Raw genomic sequence first — 18,608 nt, forward strand, 5'->3', positions numbered from 1 at the left:
TTGGTTTTCTTTAAGGCCCCTTAAGTCATAAAAATTGCTCTGTTGGGTGTGATTACTTTGAAAGATTAATAAATACAATTACGTTGCGATTTTGTCTGGATCTGGATTACTTTAAAATGGGTGCCCGGTTAGCTCAGTGGGTAGAGCTGGCGACCCATGTTCTGAGGCCAAGTCCTTTCTGCAGTGGCTCAGGGTTTGAATCCGAGCTGTGGCCCTTTGCTGTGTGTCATCCCCACTCTCTGCCCCCCTTTCCTGTCTATCTTCGGCTGACCCTATCAAATAAAGGCAATAAAAAGGCCAGAAAAAAAAAAACTAAATCAAAAAAAAAATCTAATGTATATTGCACCTTCATATTAAAATTAACTATAATGTAATTACAATTTTTTTCAAATGTAACATGGGTTTATTATAGTTAGGATGCTTACTTTTTGTAATCTGATTATGTAAACCCAATTACATGTAATCTGCTACTACCAAACATGGCTGCTCCCATGCTCTACACTGGTGGTTCCCAACCACTACAGGTCGCCAAAGCCGTCTTGATTTTAAGGTGTGTAAGAAAACTTTCAAAAAGAGTAGGCCTATATCTCAGCATTTTATTAATTTCTGTGAAGAAAACAAAATGAAATTGTTATTTTTAAAGTTTAGATTATTATTTAAGGTATACACTTAAGACAGCCTCATCCTGTATTAGAAAAGTTAAAACCACTGAAGAGCTAGAAGAACAATGGCCAAGCTTCAGGGATGGGTGCGGATCCAGAGGGGTGGCACAACACATTCATTTAGATTACTTTTACAAATCATATAAATTAATACATATAATTTAATGATCTGTTATGGCCAAATTTTAGAATATGTGATCAATGAAAAAGGGCTTGTATTTGGACAAATGTCTGAATATTTGGAAATAAAATAATTTATTGATTTAATGCCACCTTCAGATATTTCTATATTTGCTATTGTGCCACAATAATGTAATGTTTGTTCAAATATCTTCATTTGGAGGCCTTTCCAAGCAAGTATTGATATGAGATTGTTTTTGATTCAATCAGTATATATTTCTGCCACTCCTTAAATACTCCATGCCACCCACTGGACACCCCATTAATATTTCTGTAGACCCGCCCCTGGTCTGGGAGAAGAAAACACTGAATTTGAATTAACAAAAAAGCACAGACAGAGAATTGTATTAAAGTTCCAAAAAATATGAGGAAAACTCATATGTTATATCAATATCAATATTCACGGGAAATAATCTGCTCAAAATTCCTCCTAATCTACGGTACACAAACTTCCTGCAGTTATTGTGTTCACTGTTTGGGTTCATTGTACAGTTTATCAGATGTTCTCTACTGTTATTGTTGTCCACTGAATATAATATGAAATATCCATAAAACATTTCGCTGAGTCAGTTCACCCAGTGATAGAGAGGGGTCCCTTAAGGAGAAAGGTTGGGAACCAATGCTGTATACAGCGGTGCAGCAGTCAGGCTGTAGCATCAGTGTTTGTCCAGCAGGGGTCGCTGGTTGACCGCCTGTCGCTGTTGTACTGAACCTTTCCAGCCCGCTTTGATAACGTAGCTAAAAGCCAGCCTGCGGCTTCTGTTCCCTACGAGCCGTGCTGCGCCCACTAACCAGCGGTGCAACATTTGCTTTCCTGGAGAACAGTGAGTATTCCTTCATATCAGAATGAATTGTGTGCTTACAGTGAGGGAACACTTTGTTTGAAGGCGGCAGTTTTGAGGCAGGCGGTCAGTCGGGCTCACCGGATCAGTTTCACAGATCCCAGTGTTTTGTTCCAGGGTTTGCTTCACCAAAAATGAGGGCAAAGAACTAAGGGCTGTGACTTGAGCCAATTAGGCTAGTTAGCTAGCTGTACTGCTAACTGGAAAGTAAAAAAAACCTGTAATGAATTATTGTTGGGTTGTGCCTGCAGAGCTTTTTCATTCGCAGTAGAATAAAAACGCGACATATGTGTTATTAGGTAACGTTGCTCCCACCTACTGTACCAAACAGTAGCCCAGCTAGCTAATGTAGCCGAAGAGCTACACCTAGTTTAGCTATGTCATGCTTTTTGTCCCCTGACTACACTGAATGCGGAGTGGGCTGATAAATGGAGCTCTGTGTACGTTACAGTGCCAGGTGTGGGCATCGTTTGAACCTCCTCAGCGGCTGAGCACATAAACAGGAGAGCATTGAACAGTAGCTGCTGGTTATTGTAGGATGAAGGTATGGAAGCCCGTTTCCGCCAATGTGACAAAAAAGATTCTCTAAGTCATTATAAAGAGAAACGTCTCAATACTTTGACTTGGTAATGACATCGGATCACAAAGTCAATATTTTGAGGTTTCTCATTATAATGACTTACTGAATCCTTTTTTCCATCACATTGGCGGAAATGGGCTTCCATATGAAAATAGCGCTAATGTTGATTCATCTGTGGCCCTTTCACTGTGGCCCTTTCACTGTGGCCCTGCATATATCGAAGATTACAGTTAACCCGTTAACTCCTCACGACTGCATTTAGTATTGTTGTCGAATTTGTTCTGTTAGTGGTGGAAACTGTGAAGACATGAAATTAAAAATGTTTGATTTCACATTTTTATTATATTAGACAATGGTGATTTTCTTTGAAAAATAACATTCACTGGAGTTGTTCTTCTTGACATAACTCCTTGTACTAAATGAGATACAGCCATATTTCTGTCGTACTATATTTAGTTAGTCACAACTCATTTAACCCATAAGAATACATTATAAAATGTCTCTTAAAGGTCCAGTGTGTAACATTTAGGAGGCTCTGTTGTCAGAAATGGAAAATAATATTCATAGCTCTGTTTTCATTCATGTATAATCACCTGAACATTGGAATCACTGTTTTTGTTATCTTAGAATAGGGCTGCACAATTAGTTTAGACAGCATTTTAATGAAGTACTTTTATCACATTGTGCAGCCCTGGCTTCTACAGTAGCCCAGAAGGGACAAACCAAACACTGGTTCTAGATTGTTACCCCCAGAGAAATGAGGGACTTTTGCTTTACACCGCTGGATGCCACTAAATCTTAAATACTGGTCTTGGAAGTGGAAAACTTCCACTGTGGACTTGAATGGGTTAATGACCTTTTAGGAAACTTTTTGGTGTTCTGGCAAATTGGTTTGGAGATAATCCACTGGCCAGCACTATGTTTGTTTTGTAGTCTCGGTGACTCTGCTTTTACTCTGTTATTATCTGTGTGTTTGCAGTGCAGTTACCACTTCCAGGCACAGATTAGACTTTCATAACACCTGAATGACATTTCTAGCCAATAGGAGAGATGCGTGCCCAATATTAGCGATGCCATAATTAAAGCAGGAGGCGGTTGTTTGTTTGGGACTCCAGCCTGTGCCGCCCTGTGGAGAGAGGAGTCTGTGTGTCACTCAGCAGCTGATGAGAAGCAGGCTGAAGGATGTGTGTCTGCCTGTCTGCCTGTGTCAGAGCCCCTGATTTTTGAGGTTTTGGAGAGACCCAGTTAAACATGAAGCCAGGAATGTGTTTTGGTCCTGCCAAGCTCCTCCAGTGGGCCTCTGTAATGTAAGAGTGTTGGAGGTCCTCAGTGATGTAGGTCTGTATTTTACACATGTGGACAGTTACAGCAAGCCATGAGACTCGGGCAGACGTTTGGATGCCCACTTGAGAGAAACATGATGTTCTTGCTTGATCTCACTCTTATGCTGTTTTATTTACTCACAAAGTATGCAATGGGCTGTCACAATGGGATGTTGGCTGTTTTATATGGTTGCCACTTATTTTAGTAGTTATTGTCCCTGTTAACAATTCTATATCATACAGTATATATCTTAAATGGTGTCATTACCTTACAGTCCAGAGAGACAATGACTTTCTGACTGTTTCACCTGATGGGCCCAGTGTATAACATTTAGGAGGATCTATGGTCAGAAATGGAATATAATATTCATAGGTATGTTGATTAGTGTTTAATCACCTGAATATGAGCTGCTTTAATCTACAGACAACATGTTGAACTGCCATGTTTCTACTGTAGTCCAGAATAGACAAACCAAACACTGGCTGTAGATAGGAGCGTTTTTAGCCACTGCATTTTTTCCTTTGAACTTGGAAGTCGAGGTTGAAGCAAGGGGGTTGCGATCTGTAACTACACTGTTAGATCTGCTAAATGCCATCATATCCTAGACAGTGGTCCTTTAAAGATCTCCTCAAGACATGTGTTAATACATATATACAAAAAGTTTGCTTGGATAATAATGTGTGTCTGTTATTTCTGCAAAAAAGTTGTCAGTGTTGTCCATCTTCACATGAAAATCAAGGACACTTTTTCATTCATATGTAGTATTTTGTGATTATGACAGAGTTTTCTCTCCCTGTCTCTCTCTCCAGGGGATTTGTCCCTGTTGGTCACAACAAAAGCACCAGACGAGTGAACTGGACGTGCAGCTCTGTAGGGAAACGCAGCCTTTAGCTTGTCACCATGTTTAATCTGATGAAAAAGGATAAGGAGAGGGAAGGGAGTCGGAAGGAGAAGAAGGATAAAAAGGAGAGGATGTCTGCAGCCGAGCTGCGCAGCCTGGAAGAGATGAGCATGCGGCGCGGTTTCTTCAACCTCAAGAGGGAGGCCAAGCGTGAGTCCAAGAACAAACTGGAGATCTCCAACCCTATTCCAATCAAAGTGGCCAGCAGCAACGAGCTCACCCTCACTGACATCGAGTCGGATGGCTTGAGTAACCGCAGCAGCATGGTTCTGGACGACCAGCTGAGCGCCGCCAGCTCCACTGATGATCTGAAGGGCGAGGGCGGAGGAGGACAGGATGGACACCGCGGCTCAGTGCGTGACCGTGTGGCTCACTTTGGTTCGCTTGCCAAGCAAAACTCATCGCAGATGGGTCAGATGATGAAGCGCTTCTCCTTTTCCCAGAGGAGCAAAGAGGAGAGCCCTTCAGAGGGCTCCACCCCCTCAGGCCAGAACTCTGCTGCCCCATCCCCGCAGGTGGAGAGCAAAGTTTTCAGCATGCTCCGCAAGCACAGTCTCAAGCAGCAGGCCGAAGCACCGGCCACCAAAAAGGTCTGCATCCCCGAAGTGGTTGACAAGACCTTCCCTGCGCAACTGCAGCTGCCGGCCGTTGTCGCGCCGAGCGCACCGGAAACACGCGAGCTGGAGCTCCAACGCCGCAACACTGGCGACTTTGGATTTTCTTTGCGTCGCACCACTATGTTGGACCGCAGCCCTGACGGAGGAGTGTACAGGCGCGTGGTCCACTTTGCTGAGCCTGGAGCCGGCACCAAGGATCTGGCACTGGGACTGGTGCCTGGCGACCGGCTGGTGGAGATAAATGGACGGAATGTGGAGAACAAGAGCCGGGATGAGATAGTGGAGATGATCCGTCAGTCGGGAGACACGGTGAGGCTGAAGGTCCAGCCCATCCTGGAGCTGAGCGAGCTGAGCCGCTGCTGGCTGAGAAACACAGAGGGCCAGCGCAGGGAGGCCAGACATGTAAGTAGCTTGTACAAACAGATGAAGGTCACCGTCACTATCTTTGCCACTATGTTTCGATATCTTGGTCTTTCAGTCAAAAACTTTCACTTTGTGCCCAGTGTCAGAAACTTTTTTACAGGAACATTTATATATAAACAGCAATGTCCCACATTCTCAGGGTGCAGGATTTGTCTGCTTTGTTGACAATCTGTTCCTAAGACAACATAAAGTGTGTGTTCATGAGGTGGCAGGAGATGCCAGTAAAGTTACTACTTGTGCCTCTTATTGGTTTGAAAAGAAAGCTGCAGGAATGAACTGAATTGAATGAATAGTATGGTTCTATGAGTATCCAGAAGAACTGTGCTTTCTTCGCCAAGATGGCGCATTTCTTTTTACCTTCGTGTAAATTCTGTGAAGATTTCTTCACTTACCTGAATAAAATGTCTAGTTTAGAAATCTTCCAACTGAAACATCCTTGTCAGTAAATGGAGACCTTGTTTTTGCAGTGACGTCTAAGGCTGGATATTGGCAGTATATACTGTAACCAGAACAGTGGGATCTGCATTTGTATTTCTCACAGTCCCTGTCGCATCCTACATCATAGCCCTCTGTTTAGAACACTGCTATCTAGTTGTTGGGAGTTTAAACACAAAAATCATTACAGTGTGTTTGGGAATTCATACAATATCACAAAACCAAATATTGCGATATGATATTTTGTGATATTTTCTTATAGGAACGTCAGCATTCTGTCACAGGCAGAGCAGACGGCACACAGCAGCTACACCACACTAAAGCCACAGACTGAAACAACAACCCACACTAGCTTTCCTGCTCAACTCCTACTCATCCAACTTCCAAACATGAGCATGCGTCTTGTTCTTTACCTCCACTTGTCGAACAAGTGACCAACAAACATCCGCCGGGGAAAAGGGCACTGCTAACATCAGTTTACAAGCTAGATAGCTAATTAGCTGCTCAACTGCAATGATGAACATTTTCTGTCAACAGAGCATCAACTCTTCCAAACTATTACCTGTCCACACCTTCTCACAATTTTGCAAGTGCAAAACTCTAGCAGATTAAGTCTCAACTAGCAGATTACCTGCAAATTGATCATAACTGTGTCCCACATTCTCAGGGGTGTTTGGGTTCTGCTTGACAGAGTCAAGTGCTTTTACAGTCATAACTAATGGCCTGATCATGATGTGGGAGATGGTGCTTGCTGTAGGCAAGTTGTGTTTGAAGAGTTTTGTTGCCCATTTTAGCACTTCTATGTAGAGTCTGTATCCTATTGTTCTGTGTGCTCTGTCAGTGATCACCCACACATATCTGCTCTGACACTGAAAAGTCCTGCCTCTTTTAAACGTTATGCAACAGGTACACAGCACTAACCCTGCAAACCTGACATACTATGTCTGTATGTGTGTGTGTGTGTGTGTGTGTGTTCTTTCCACAGTCCAAACACATGCAGGTTAGGTGGCCAGGTGATCTGTGCTTTTAATTTCACTGATTTATTTCATTGAACGTTTTGGCTGACAGACAGTTAGATGCTGCTTTGAGTTTGGCGGTTTAGTAGTGAAGCATCTGCTGCTCTTGCAGATTGTTACATCCCTGTCCTACTCCACTGACTGATTGACTCCTCCTCACGGTGCATTAAAGGCTCATTGTTTCCTGTGTAAAATGTCACACATCTGACCACACCTAAATCATTCTTGTCACAATTAATTACCATCAGCTGACCAACGCCTGCTGTGACCTCACGGATGAGGGTGTGGCGACATGACATGTTTGCAAGTTTCAGCTTATAAAGAGCACTAACTCAGCAGCAGAGAGAAACAGGCCTTCAGTTTGTCCTGTTCCCCCTGTTAATGTAAACCCAACACTTCTCCATGTTAATCTGTAGTGTTGATAGATTCTGCATGATGTACATTAACACACTACTAATTGTGTCATACTCCCTACTCTGCTGCTCTCACTTTCTCTTCTGTCACAGAAACACTGTTTTCACTCACTAATTATTTTCAGTCGTGTCTACTCTTATCTATTTTTGATCTGTTAAAGGTCCAGTGTGTAACATTTAAGACGATATATTGTCAGAAATGGAATATAATATTCATAGGTATGTTTTCATTCGTGTATAATCAATATAAAAATGGTTGTGTTTTTGTTACCTTAGAATGAGCTCTTGTACAGAGTCTGCCATGTTAAACTAGCATGTAGCCCAGAACGTACAAACCAAACACTGGCTCTAGATAGGACCTTCACTGTGGTCAACATAGTTTCTCCTAAACACTTGGAAGGTGAGCATTATTAGTTTGTTGCCATCTGCCAGTTCACTGCTAGATGCCACCAAATCTTACACAATCCCTGTGGAGATCACATTAAATGTCATCCAGTGGCTCAATTGTCCCTGGCTTTCATTGTGAAAATCTCCAGGAAATGTTAAAATGTAGCAGCGATTGAATATAAATTGTGATTGAAATTAACAAGTGAATGAAACATTTATTTCAAAAATAACTATATTTTGTATAAGATTACTTATACTACTGACACTATACATTAAGATTACTTATACTACTGACACTATACATTAGTGTCAGTAGTATAAGTAATCTGCTGCAACCTGGGTTATTGCTATAGCAATTTTTTTGCTGTTATCGTCTAATAGCGTCTAACATGCACCGAAAACGTCTTAAAATGTAATAGCTACAGATACATTTTAATTTCATTGAGTGTTTTGGCTCAAGATGGCTTTATTTGGGTCTATGTGACAGACAAATAGGCTAGCTGGTTGAATTTGGCAGGTACTGTAGTAAAGTGTCTTCTAGAAAACAAAGCACATGCAGGTTGTTGCAGAGTCCCAGTCTGACTCTGGGTTTTGGACTGTCGGTCAGACTATACAAGTAATTTTTCACCAAAGTCTGAACAATTTTCTGATTGATCAATCAATTAATCACATATAGAATAACCTAGTATTGAAACAGTCTTAGAGGTCCTTACAATTGTACTCTGAGTGTGTAGATATCCTGCATTAACAGTAGCTCAGTGTCCTCTAGTAGGACTTTGTTTGTTTGCCTCCATTGGCTTTGGTTCAAGGGTCCTTGTGACATAGTCAGACTGAAAGGGACTCTGACTCCCCCCACACAATTGAATTCATCTGCTCTGGGAGGCAGGCAGTGGTTCTATGTAGCCCATGTTGTCCAGTGAGTGAGTGTGAGTCACTATGACTACTTTGTGTCATGTGAGGAACTGCTCTAATGATTTCCATGAAGCAAACAGGAAGTGCACACCGGAGGGAGCTTTGTTTTAAGTGTTTAGGTAATGTTGGTTCACACACACACACACACACACACACACACACACACACACACACACACACACACACACACACACACACACACACACACACAAATCAGCTGCAGAGGTAGGCTCATGAAGTTAAAAGGAAGGTGTGTGTGTGTGTGTGTGTGTGTGTGTGTGTGTATGTGTATGTGTGTGTGTGTGTGTGTGTTAAACAGCAGGCCTGACTGTGTCTCTTTGTCCAATTTAATGGATCTTACCAGCTTCACTACTGGTTTAAACAGCTGACAGAAGCGCCATCATTCAAGCTTTAAGAGGGACACTGCATCTTCCAGGTCCCATTACTCCCAACTCACTGCTGTTAGCTATTTTACATGGTTTTCTATTCCTGTTACAGCTCCCTGGGTATCTCTTGAAATGTTTCAATATTATTGCCAAAATGATACCTGAGTTTTGGTACAGATATGTAAAACAACACTTTGGTACCGATATATGTGAGAAATTTAAACCTGTTTTCCTACAGAACCTGTTATTTGAGCCATGTCTTGATCATGTTCTTCTGGCTTCGATCCTACCAAGTCCAATCTCCTCTGTGTTTGGGGCACTGCCGGTATTGTTATCTCACAGGAGGGCCACTGCAGCATTTCAGTACTACAAGAAAGCACAATTAAAAAAAGTGCAAATAGCAGTTTCTATACATTTTAGATCATCTTTGTTGTTCACAGCCAAATAACAAATTGAAGGGGAGAACCCTGCGCTATCCTCATTATCCCTTTACACTCATTTGCTGGCATTATTTAGCGCCAAACAAAATACATTTTTTAAATAAAGGGGTCATCTTGTGTTCCGACTTATTATTTGACATTGACATTAAGTTGCGTACCAGAGAAAGAGGGATGGAAGGCCAGAAACAGCAGTTTGGGATCCCTACGCTTAATCTCTACCTAAATACTGATTAAATATGAATCTGGCACACACTAGTTTTTTTTATAAGCTGCTTGATCCAAATACTCAGTTCAAATTGTTGACATGATAAGAATGAAAGTTCAGTGAGAGAGAATGGGACTTTTTTTTGACCCCCACTCGCCTCTCTGCTGGCCTTTTGTAAAGTGGAGAGTGGAGCTTCCTCCTTCACAAATGAGCTTTGGCAGAGTGCAGACACCGGCTGCAGATAGAACTTTAACCACGCAGTAGTTTCATTTTGGGCTGCCATCAAGTTACTCTCGGAATTAACATTAATTGGCCACAGCTGATGTGACCTGCCACCAGCGACATCTGTCTTTTCAAACGGTGAAAGCGACGGTAAACTGCAGGGTTAAACAGCGTTGTGTCAGTCCACCTAAAGCTGGTGCCATGAGTCTTCCACACAAACATGAACACATCAGGATTCACAGCAGACAGACAGGATGCACCTATTCTTTAAGCTGCAACTAGGAATGGCAGGATATTCTAAAATTAAAACTGTAGGATGTCTTGGGAAAAGGATAATAAGACGAATACTGGCTCGAGTTTAGCTAAGGCTAGGTGCACACTAAATTGGACAACTGATTTCCAAGAACTCTTTCAAAGTCAACGTTTCTGCTGATAAGCATTAAAGGATTGACTGATGGAGTACTTGTGTGAAAGAAATGAAGCAGGCCTGCTGTCTCTTTTTAAAATGAAAATGACTTACCAATACTCACGGTATACCAGGGTATCAAAATTGACAGTTATCATACCATGTACAAATCTACAGTATTGAATTCTCCCATATTAGTGTTATAAAAAATGTAATTCTAATGTGCCCGGTTAGCTCAGTCTGTAGAGCTGCTGCGTGTCATCCCCTCTCTCTCTTTTCTGTCGATCTTCAGCTGTCTCTATCCAATAAAGGCATGAAAAGGCCAAAAAAAACCTTAAAAAACCAAATAACCAAATACTGTATACCATTTATATTTTTTGAGATGGTTATTGTACCATTACAATCTCATACCATTGCAACGTTTATAGGTGTCCTATAAACATAAATATTATTATCTTAGATTATTATTTAAAATGAAATTAAAAAAGCATCATAATAAAGCTGCAACCTATATCTATTTTTAACATTTTTGAATTTTCAATGTGTACACTTCTGTGGCAGCAGTGCAGCGAAGGTGGCCTTATGCAGAGAAGCCATGCGACCTGAAGTGCTGCACATTCCCCGAGAAGAGGCCTGGTCCAGCTCATTGAGTTGCTCCAGTAAAACCTGATGTGCAGCATTCAGCTTTGTACATGCACACAGAGGACAGAGCTGTTTGCGACTGACTGTCCTTAACTTTCCTACTTTCTTTGAGGTTTCAAAGCAGCCAGGCTTTACTCTGTAGGATGCTGGCACTTCACTTGTCTCTTAAGCCCTGCTTTCTGTCTCATGCTTGCTGCTTATTCCTCTCCTGTGTTTGACAGCACGTTCTGGTATTTCCAGGTATTGGCATCAGCTCTGTCTAGAAGCAGATTGATTCATTTGATGTTTTTTAGTCAATTTAATGTTTATTGCAGACTCATAAAAGGTCACATGTACACTGGCTCCCTGATACTATAGTAGGTCTTTTAATTAAAATATTGTTGTAGTTGAAGCTTGATCGATTGATCTTCTAACCCATAGACTTATTAATTCATTTTGCAATCTAATGCTGCTGTCCTGCTTGCAGTAATAGTAATGTAGTAGTAGGTATCAGACGTTTTAAAGCACATATTTTCTTTTGTTTTTGTTTCTCATTCCTGCTCTCTGCTGTCCACCATGGTGTATCCTTATAGTGCCTGTTAACTTTGGCACAGTTATTGTTATTTCGACCCATTCAGGAAGCAATTCTGACTTCACTTGCTTCCACTTTTATTCAGACCCTCTCAAACTTTTCTGCTTCCTGTGTTCAAACAATTTCCTCAGACATCCATATAAATGAGAGTTTTTAGACTTTTCAAAATGTTACCATTTTGTGTCATTGTTCTGTTATGTAATAGATACTCTCCAAGTTACTGTTGAACGTAGGTGGTAGAAAGTATAGTAATAACTTTAGCTAGAACAGTGGTCTCCAAACTTTCTTGTAAGACCGACCCCGCCACAGCTCAGTCTGATGAACTTGAGTACCTCTTTTTGAATTCATTTCAAACTGGATATTTATTAGTTATCAGGCCGCTGCGGTAAGGACTCAGCCTTTGTACATCTGTCAGGTGAGCTACCAGAGCACAAGCACAACCTTCACTCTGTAACACCACAGTGTTTTTGTAGTTCCAGCCACTCCAAACAGCGTGAGACATTTCTAGCTGATCCCATCACGTCAGTCATCATATATCATACATCATATCATATCAATAATTAAAGTTAACTAGTTAATAGCTTTCAATCAGGACCTTCAGTATTTGATCAAGTAGCTCATGGAAACCAGCAGAATATTCTTTGTTTTCCTCTCAGTTCAGCTCATCAGTAGGAGTATTAACAGTCAACACAATAAAAATAGAAGTCAGTAGCCATACCTGATTTCCCAGCCACACGTTCATGCTTTTAGGCCAGTAGAGCAAGTTAGGCAGTCCTCATGTCAGCTTTCATTTTCATCAGAATGATGCTATGTATGGTAAAGTCACTGAAAGCACAGGTTGAAACATTTGTGTGTAATGCATTTATGTGTGGATGAGAAACAGACATTTTTGAGTTCCAAACAGCTGCTGGAGAGAATTCCATTTTAAATTAAAGGGGGGTGTCCTAGTTAGCTGTTGGACTAAGACACATAGTTCCATAGCAGTTTCTTTGTTGTATGTTGCCCTTTCTCCTCACATTTCCTCTCAACTCCAAATTTTCAAAAGAGCTAAAAGCACATTGAAAGTAGAGTTACCAATGACGTCAGCGTGTATTCAAAGGATGGAATGCGTACATGAGTTGTGTAACTTGAAAAATTCTCAAACTTCCTATGATAAAAACACGTGTGAATTGTTGCTCGGGAAGCTGGCATCCTCCTTGTATGGCATAGCTTTATATGATATTTTTATTTTCCCAACCACACTCATAAAAAGCCCGTTAACTGGGATAATATACAGTGTGGAAATAGTCAAGCAAACTTGTTAGCTTGTAAATCTGCTGGAGATTTCTGCCCCAAAGTGTCTGAACGTTGCAGCAGGAATCCAGATTGAAAGGGTCTGGAAGGAGAGGGGAGGCTGGAGCGTGAGAGAGAGTGGAGGTTAAAGTAGCAAGAAGCCATCTTCACTTGTCTTAACAGGCCGACTGGAAACAACGGGAAGCAGGCCTCTCCCTTTAGGTCTCACTCTGGTATTTGTGGAATCTGCTTTGGAACAAATAGGCCACTTCCTGACCCTTTCCCCATGGGATCTTCTTATGGAGGAAGAGGAATGAGGTTTGAGGCTGAGGGCTGATGGAGGAGGGAGAAAACTTAATGTCTGTGAATGTATTTGATAAAGAGAATTGTCTGCCTTCAAAAAAGTTCTATTTCCCACACAGTGTGCTCTGAAAGTCAGTATGTAGCACGTCAGTGTTTTAGCCCATGTTCAGACTGACAGCAGTACTGCATCAACTACCAGTCCTTGTTCATTTCAGTGGATCCTTTTACAAAAAGATTAACTTTTTAATTGCCAATGGGGAAATAGTTTTTTCACTTTCTACACACAGAGATGGTGGAGTGATTAGCTGGCGCCCTGGGAGCAAAAAGGGTTCGGTGCCATGAAGTAACGGAGCCAAATCAGTGTCTGTGTGTGTGGTAGAGCGAGAGTAGTCACTTGTGAATGCAGCAGTGCAGAGGTAAAGGGGAGCAGTGAAGTTGTCAGTCTGGCAGTAAATGTACAAATGTTTACTAAGGCTGCTCAGTTAATTGAAATTTGATCATGATTACAATTTTGGGGCCAAACGATCTCAAAACTAATAAAATCGGAGGGAAACGATTTTTTTTTCATTTTCTGTTGTGCAACGTTGTATAGAACAAAGCTGAGCCCCTGAATTGGGACACAGTCACAGTCTGCGTATTTTGCGCATGCGTATTTTCCGTCCCTCCCCCGCAGCAAGCACTGAACATCATGCGCTCGGTATACTCGCCGTTCCCGACCTGTTGCGCGACAAACTAGGCCAAACTAGTGTTGTCACGATACCAAAATTATTGTTTGGATACCGATACCAAGTCAAGAATTGCGATTTCGATACTTTTTCGATACTTTTCCTGAAAAGGGAGAAACACTTTCAAATATCATTGCTGTGCTTTATTTTAAAACCGGGACAAGATTTTAATCATATAGCACACTAATGAATGAACATATGAAAAGCAGATATATTAAACATTTGAACAAAATATAAAATATCAAAAATAAATTAGAGCAATGACATTCAAGGTAAAAAAAATAATAAATTTAGCAGCATTATCTCAGTTATCATAAGAAACGTAAGAGAAAACATAACTTTATCTTGATTCTGAACTTTGAAAAAAAGGAAATAAAATTTAGCAGCAATATCTCAGATATTGTAACTTATTCTGTCAGTTGTGCAACCTTTCCTTTCAGAGGAGAAAACTCCATTGAGCCCGCGGCTCCAGACTTCTGTAGCAGAAGAAAATGGAAATATTTAAAATATGATGGTGATAAATTTGTCATAACAGAGGACCTAAATAGTTTGTGTGATAGTAACAATAACTTGTGACTAACTTAGCATCTCTATATGCAGTGGTTATAGTGATAACTGCTAACATTTACTTAACCATAACATTACCATAATTAATAATAGGTAATAATGAGTTAACCTAATGTTATTTAAGCTGTGATATATGGATTAATATAGGCTAATGTTTCCTGTACTTCAACGTCTGATTTCTTTGATGGTTAACTTTATATTTGAGTCCATAACTTCTTACAAGGCGTTTCACAAATACTCCTCCTTTGCGTAGGTCTGTGCTCTTTAAATGCTGTAATAACCCAATATAAATAAATCACTGACAAACATGCACATGCTCTGATTATAATCATATAGCCTATAGATCATTTTAGCTGATGTTTTGTATGCTTTATTTTAGCAGCTTGCAAATGATTAACGTTATCTGTGAAAGTTGCGTTTTCAGAGATGTTGAATTAGCCGTAGGCAGGCTATTGGTTAGCCATGAGGATAATGCCCATAGTCAGTCTACTATTTCTCTAGATAGCCTCGTCAAACTACGGTGGTGCAAAATAGTGACTTCTCACAAAATATCCATAGCCTACTCATTTGACTTATTTAAGGGCATGAACGTGATCGTGTTATCTTTCACATACTAACCTGTCGGTCTTTAAACTCCTTGTACAACTCGGCGTCCTTGTCGGCCAAGTGTTTCTCCAGGTTGGAGGTGTTGGCTCCCTTTGTTTGCATTTGTTTGTAGCACTGACGACAAATAGGTCTCGACTTATCGGTAGCTTTGCCCTCACTGTCAGCAAGGTAGGCAAAGTACTTCCATATTTCACTCCTCGCATCATCTTTTTCTACCAGTCGTGGACCGGCGGCCACAGTGTCACTTGTGCTCGCACATGCAGCCATCTCGTTACAGTGTTTGTCACATGACAGCTGCAGCTTCTTTGGTGCGTGCGTGAGGACAAAAAACACAGACGTCCATAGGGAGGCACTGGAAGCATGCATTGCACACACCAAAATGAAATACGTCTCTTACAAATCTGGAACGTGGTAATTCTTAAAAGTATCGATACTAATAAATGTAGGAATCATGACGTTTTTAATTTCCAAGAATCGCGATACTTTTGAAGTATCGGTGCACCATGCAACACTAGGCCAAACATCACTGATCCACATCCAGTAGTCTTCTGTTCTGCTCCATTCTATTGCAGTGATATGCTACCACACTTAAAGCTACAGCTGACACTTACTTTGCCCTTAAGGATCCTCTTTTGAATTTTCTCATGAAGCTCATCATTTATTAGATGAAATACAAAAACATTTCTGCTGCCTGTTCGGGCCCAAAACTGCTTCCATGGGTTGGGCTCGGTTCAGGCTCTCACAGAATTGTGTCGGGCCTGTTTTTTTGGGCCCAATCAAAGCTCTCTGCAGACTTTTTTTGGTTATTGGCCTTGTGAGCGCTGTCATTGGCTGATGCTGATTATCTGAAAACGCCAGATAATCGGCCCGATTAATCAGCTGACCTATCACTGCATTGATCTATCACTAGCTGGCACATACCTGTTTTCTTTGTGCATTAGAGCTGATGATTAAGTTATAGTTAATCATCATTTATCAACTCAATCACACTGACTAACTGTGCTTTTCTTTCACACAAAGAAAACTGCACCACAAGCATATGTGACATTTTAATGAAGCATCATTTTTGTGTAAAATTAAAATTCTCAGTCTCAGCAGGTAAATTCTTTCTGTGTGTGTGTGTGTGTGTGTGTGTGTGTGTGTGTGTGTGTGTGTGTGTGTGTGTGTGTGTGTGTGTGTGTGTGTGTGTGTGTGTGTGTGTGTGTGTGTGTGTGTGTGTGTGTGTGTGTGTGTGTGTGTGTGTGTGTGTGAGACAGAGGGAGAAATGGAGCTGTCTTGATGTACGATATTTTTAGACATCTACTCTGAGGTTCAGCCACTGTTCTGTATACTATTAACTACATCCTAACTTGGCACATTGTTTCCTCATAGACGTAATTAAAGAAAATGGAGTATGTGTCACCAGTGATGCGAGTGTCTCATCACATCGCTTACAACCCGTTCTGTGGCATTCCTGTCTCCTGCCTTGTCTGTCCTGACTGGACTGCTCTCTGAACTCTCACACACAGATGGTTACAGTGAGGACTGAACAGAGCCTTTCAGCGCCTCTTCATCCGAGCTGCAGCACACCAGCACCAGTACTGCTCATTTACAATGCAAACATGCTAAACAAAAAGAGCGACACGCTCAGCAGTGCAGTATTCTGGGTAAACCTGATCTGAACTCAACTGATGGACTGTTTGTGATTTAGGAGCTTTTTGGTCAAGTCTCCCTTAAAAACAAGTTCTTGCTCTCAGTATGTGGTTGAATAAATCATCATGGCATTCAGAAATGGCTGCTTTGGAAGCCTGATGCCCATGGAAGGAGAATAAAAACAAAGAATCCAGATGGTAATATTTCATTGCAACCACAATCGCTATAGAAGGGATTATGGAGAAACACAATAAGCGCTTCACCGTCAGATAAGTTTTTCTATTTCCAGATACTCATGTTAGACAGAATCACTGTGAGCACTGAGGGGCTTTTGTTAACAAGAATTAGGCTGCACTGACTGTAAGGACGGGTGTGTATGACACCCATGCATTCATATGTCACTTGACTCATTCATACCAGTCTGTTGGTTACACACTGTTGGTCTACATTCCTGTTTGTTGTCATTCACACAAGCCTTACCTTGTCCACAGATATCACTATTAAAGCAAAGAACTGTACTGCACCTTGCATTCAACCCTTAGAATCTCACTAAAACTATTTGCATGAAGAAAAAAAACACAACCTTCTTGCATCCAATCTAATTCTCATAACTCAAGTCAAATCTCAACACAAACAAAGCCAAATTTCAGGTGTAGGTTTAATGCATTCTGCTCTATTAACATGTGCTGTATGTATTTAACTAAGTCAAATTTTGCAGCTTTGTCATTATCAACGTGCAAATATTTGTAGGGTGCATCTCTCTCCTCATTGTATATGCATTTAAAGGTCCAGTGTGTAGGATTTAGTGGCATCTAGTGGTGTAGTTGCTATAGCCGATCAAACAGGCTGATTATCTGGGATTGCCAAGTATCCAAGTATATTAGATTGTAATATTCATGAAAGAATGTAATTCTACATGAATGCAGGAGAAACTACGGTTGCTGTGAAACTCTAACACCCTATCTAGATCCAGTGTTTGGTTTGTCCCTTCTGGGGGCTTACAAAAACTGGTTGTTTTGCAGCACATCGTGGCTGCATCTTCATTAGTGTTTTAGACGAGTGGCTGATCTTAATGTTAATCTCTATTATTATTGACACAGGGTGTGATACACATTAGTCAACCATCACTCTGTGTTGCCTGTCAAAGGATTATGTGTGCCTGATGCTCCTGATTTGCCAAACAAGATGGTTAACCCAACACTATTGGGCTCTTAATCCTCTTTCCTACTTACTCACCTCTCACTTACTCCTTCACAGCCTCTCAGAACCAACTAGCCAGATCAGGGCCTCCTACCAGGTGTTACAGTGAGCCTGAGCTGGCCGCCCTGCTGGGAGGTAATCCTCAAGCCTTCTAGAGACGGGGATTAACCAGCCCTGGCACTATAAGAGGAGGGCATTGTTAAATGAGGTGGAGGAGCCTTTGCAGTAGCTGATGAGTAGTCAACCAAGTAAGCTCAGCAAGGGACAAACACATCTATTAGCATTTATATATAGATTAGAATATTTTATAATCAAGCATGTGACAGGCTTGGGATTAATTTGTTGTTGGAGAATGAGGCCTTTGTTAAAATCCATCCATAAACCAGTATGACTGTGCAGTATGACTGAAATCTCATATCCAGATATAGGTAATTCATGTCCATATAACAATACAATCATGATATTGCACATTTTCTGTAAATTCAGTCAATACATATTTGGAAAGGCCTATTTCTTATTATATTTTACTCTCATTATAGTCTTTGCAGATGTAAGTTTCCTTTTGCAGTATCTGAGTCTGGGGTTTGTTTCGAGCACTCGACTGTACTTTTTCCCTCTCATAGACCCTCTCCGTACTGTTGGACATGATTCTTGCATCGGTGATAAAAGAGATTAGTGGTGTTTGAGCCTGTTGGCGGGGACTGGTCTGTGGCATCATTTGCAATATGTACACTTTTTAT

The 18,608-nt window shown here is 41.1% G+C and overlaps 1 protein-coding gene across 3 annotated transcripts in view; it reads left to right on the forward strand.

Moving 5' to 3' along the window:
• Positions 1 to 1,565: 1,565 nt before the first annotated feature.
• The window catches only part of myo18ab (myosin XVIIIA b), a 160,162-nt gene continuing 143,119 nt past the window's right edge, over positions 1,566 to 18,608 (forward strand). For all 3 annotated transcript variants that reach the window (XM_051397912.1, XM_051397913.1, XM_051397910.1), the window contains exons 1-2: positions 1,566 to 1,666; positions 4,397 to 5,507. In XM_051397912.1, coding sequence (XP_051253872.1) covers positions 4,488 to 5,507 — 1,020 coding nt within the window. In that variant the 5' untranslated portion in view covers positions 1,566 to 1,666; positions 4,397 to 4,487. The remainder of the gene's footprint in view (positions 1,667 to 4,396; positions 5,508 to 18,608) is intronic.

Source organism: Dicentrarchus labrax, unplaced genomic scaffold, assembly GCF_905237075.1.
Source record: "Dicentrarchus labrax unplaced genomic scaffold, dlabrax2021, whole genome shotgun sequence".
Classification (NCBI taxonomy): domain Eukaryota; kingdom Metazoa; phylum Chordata; class Actinopteri; family Moronidae; genus Dicentrarchus; species Dicentrarchus labrax.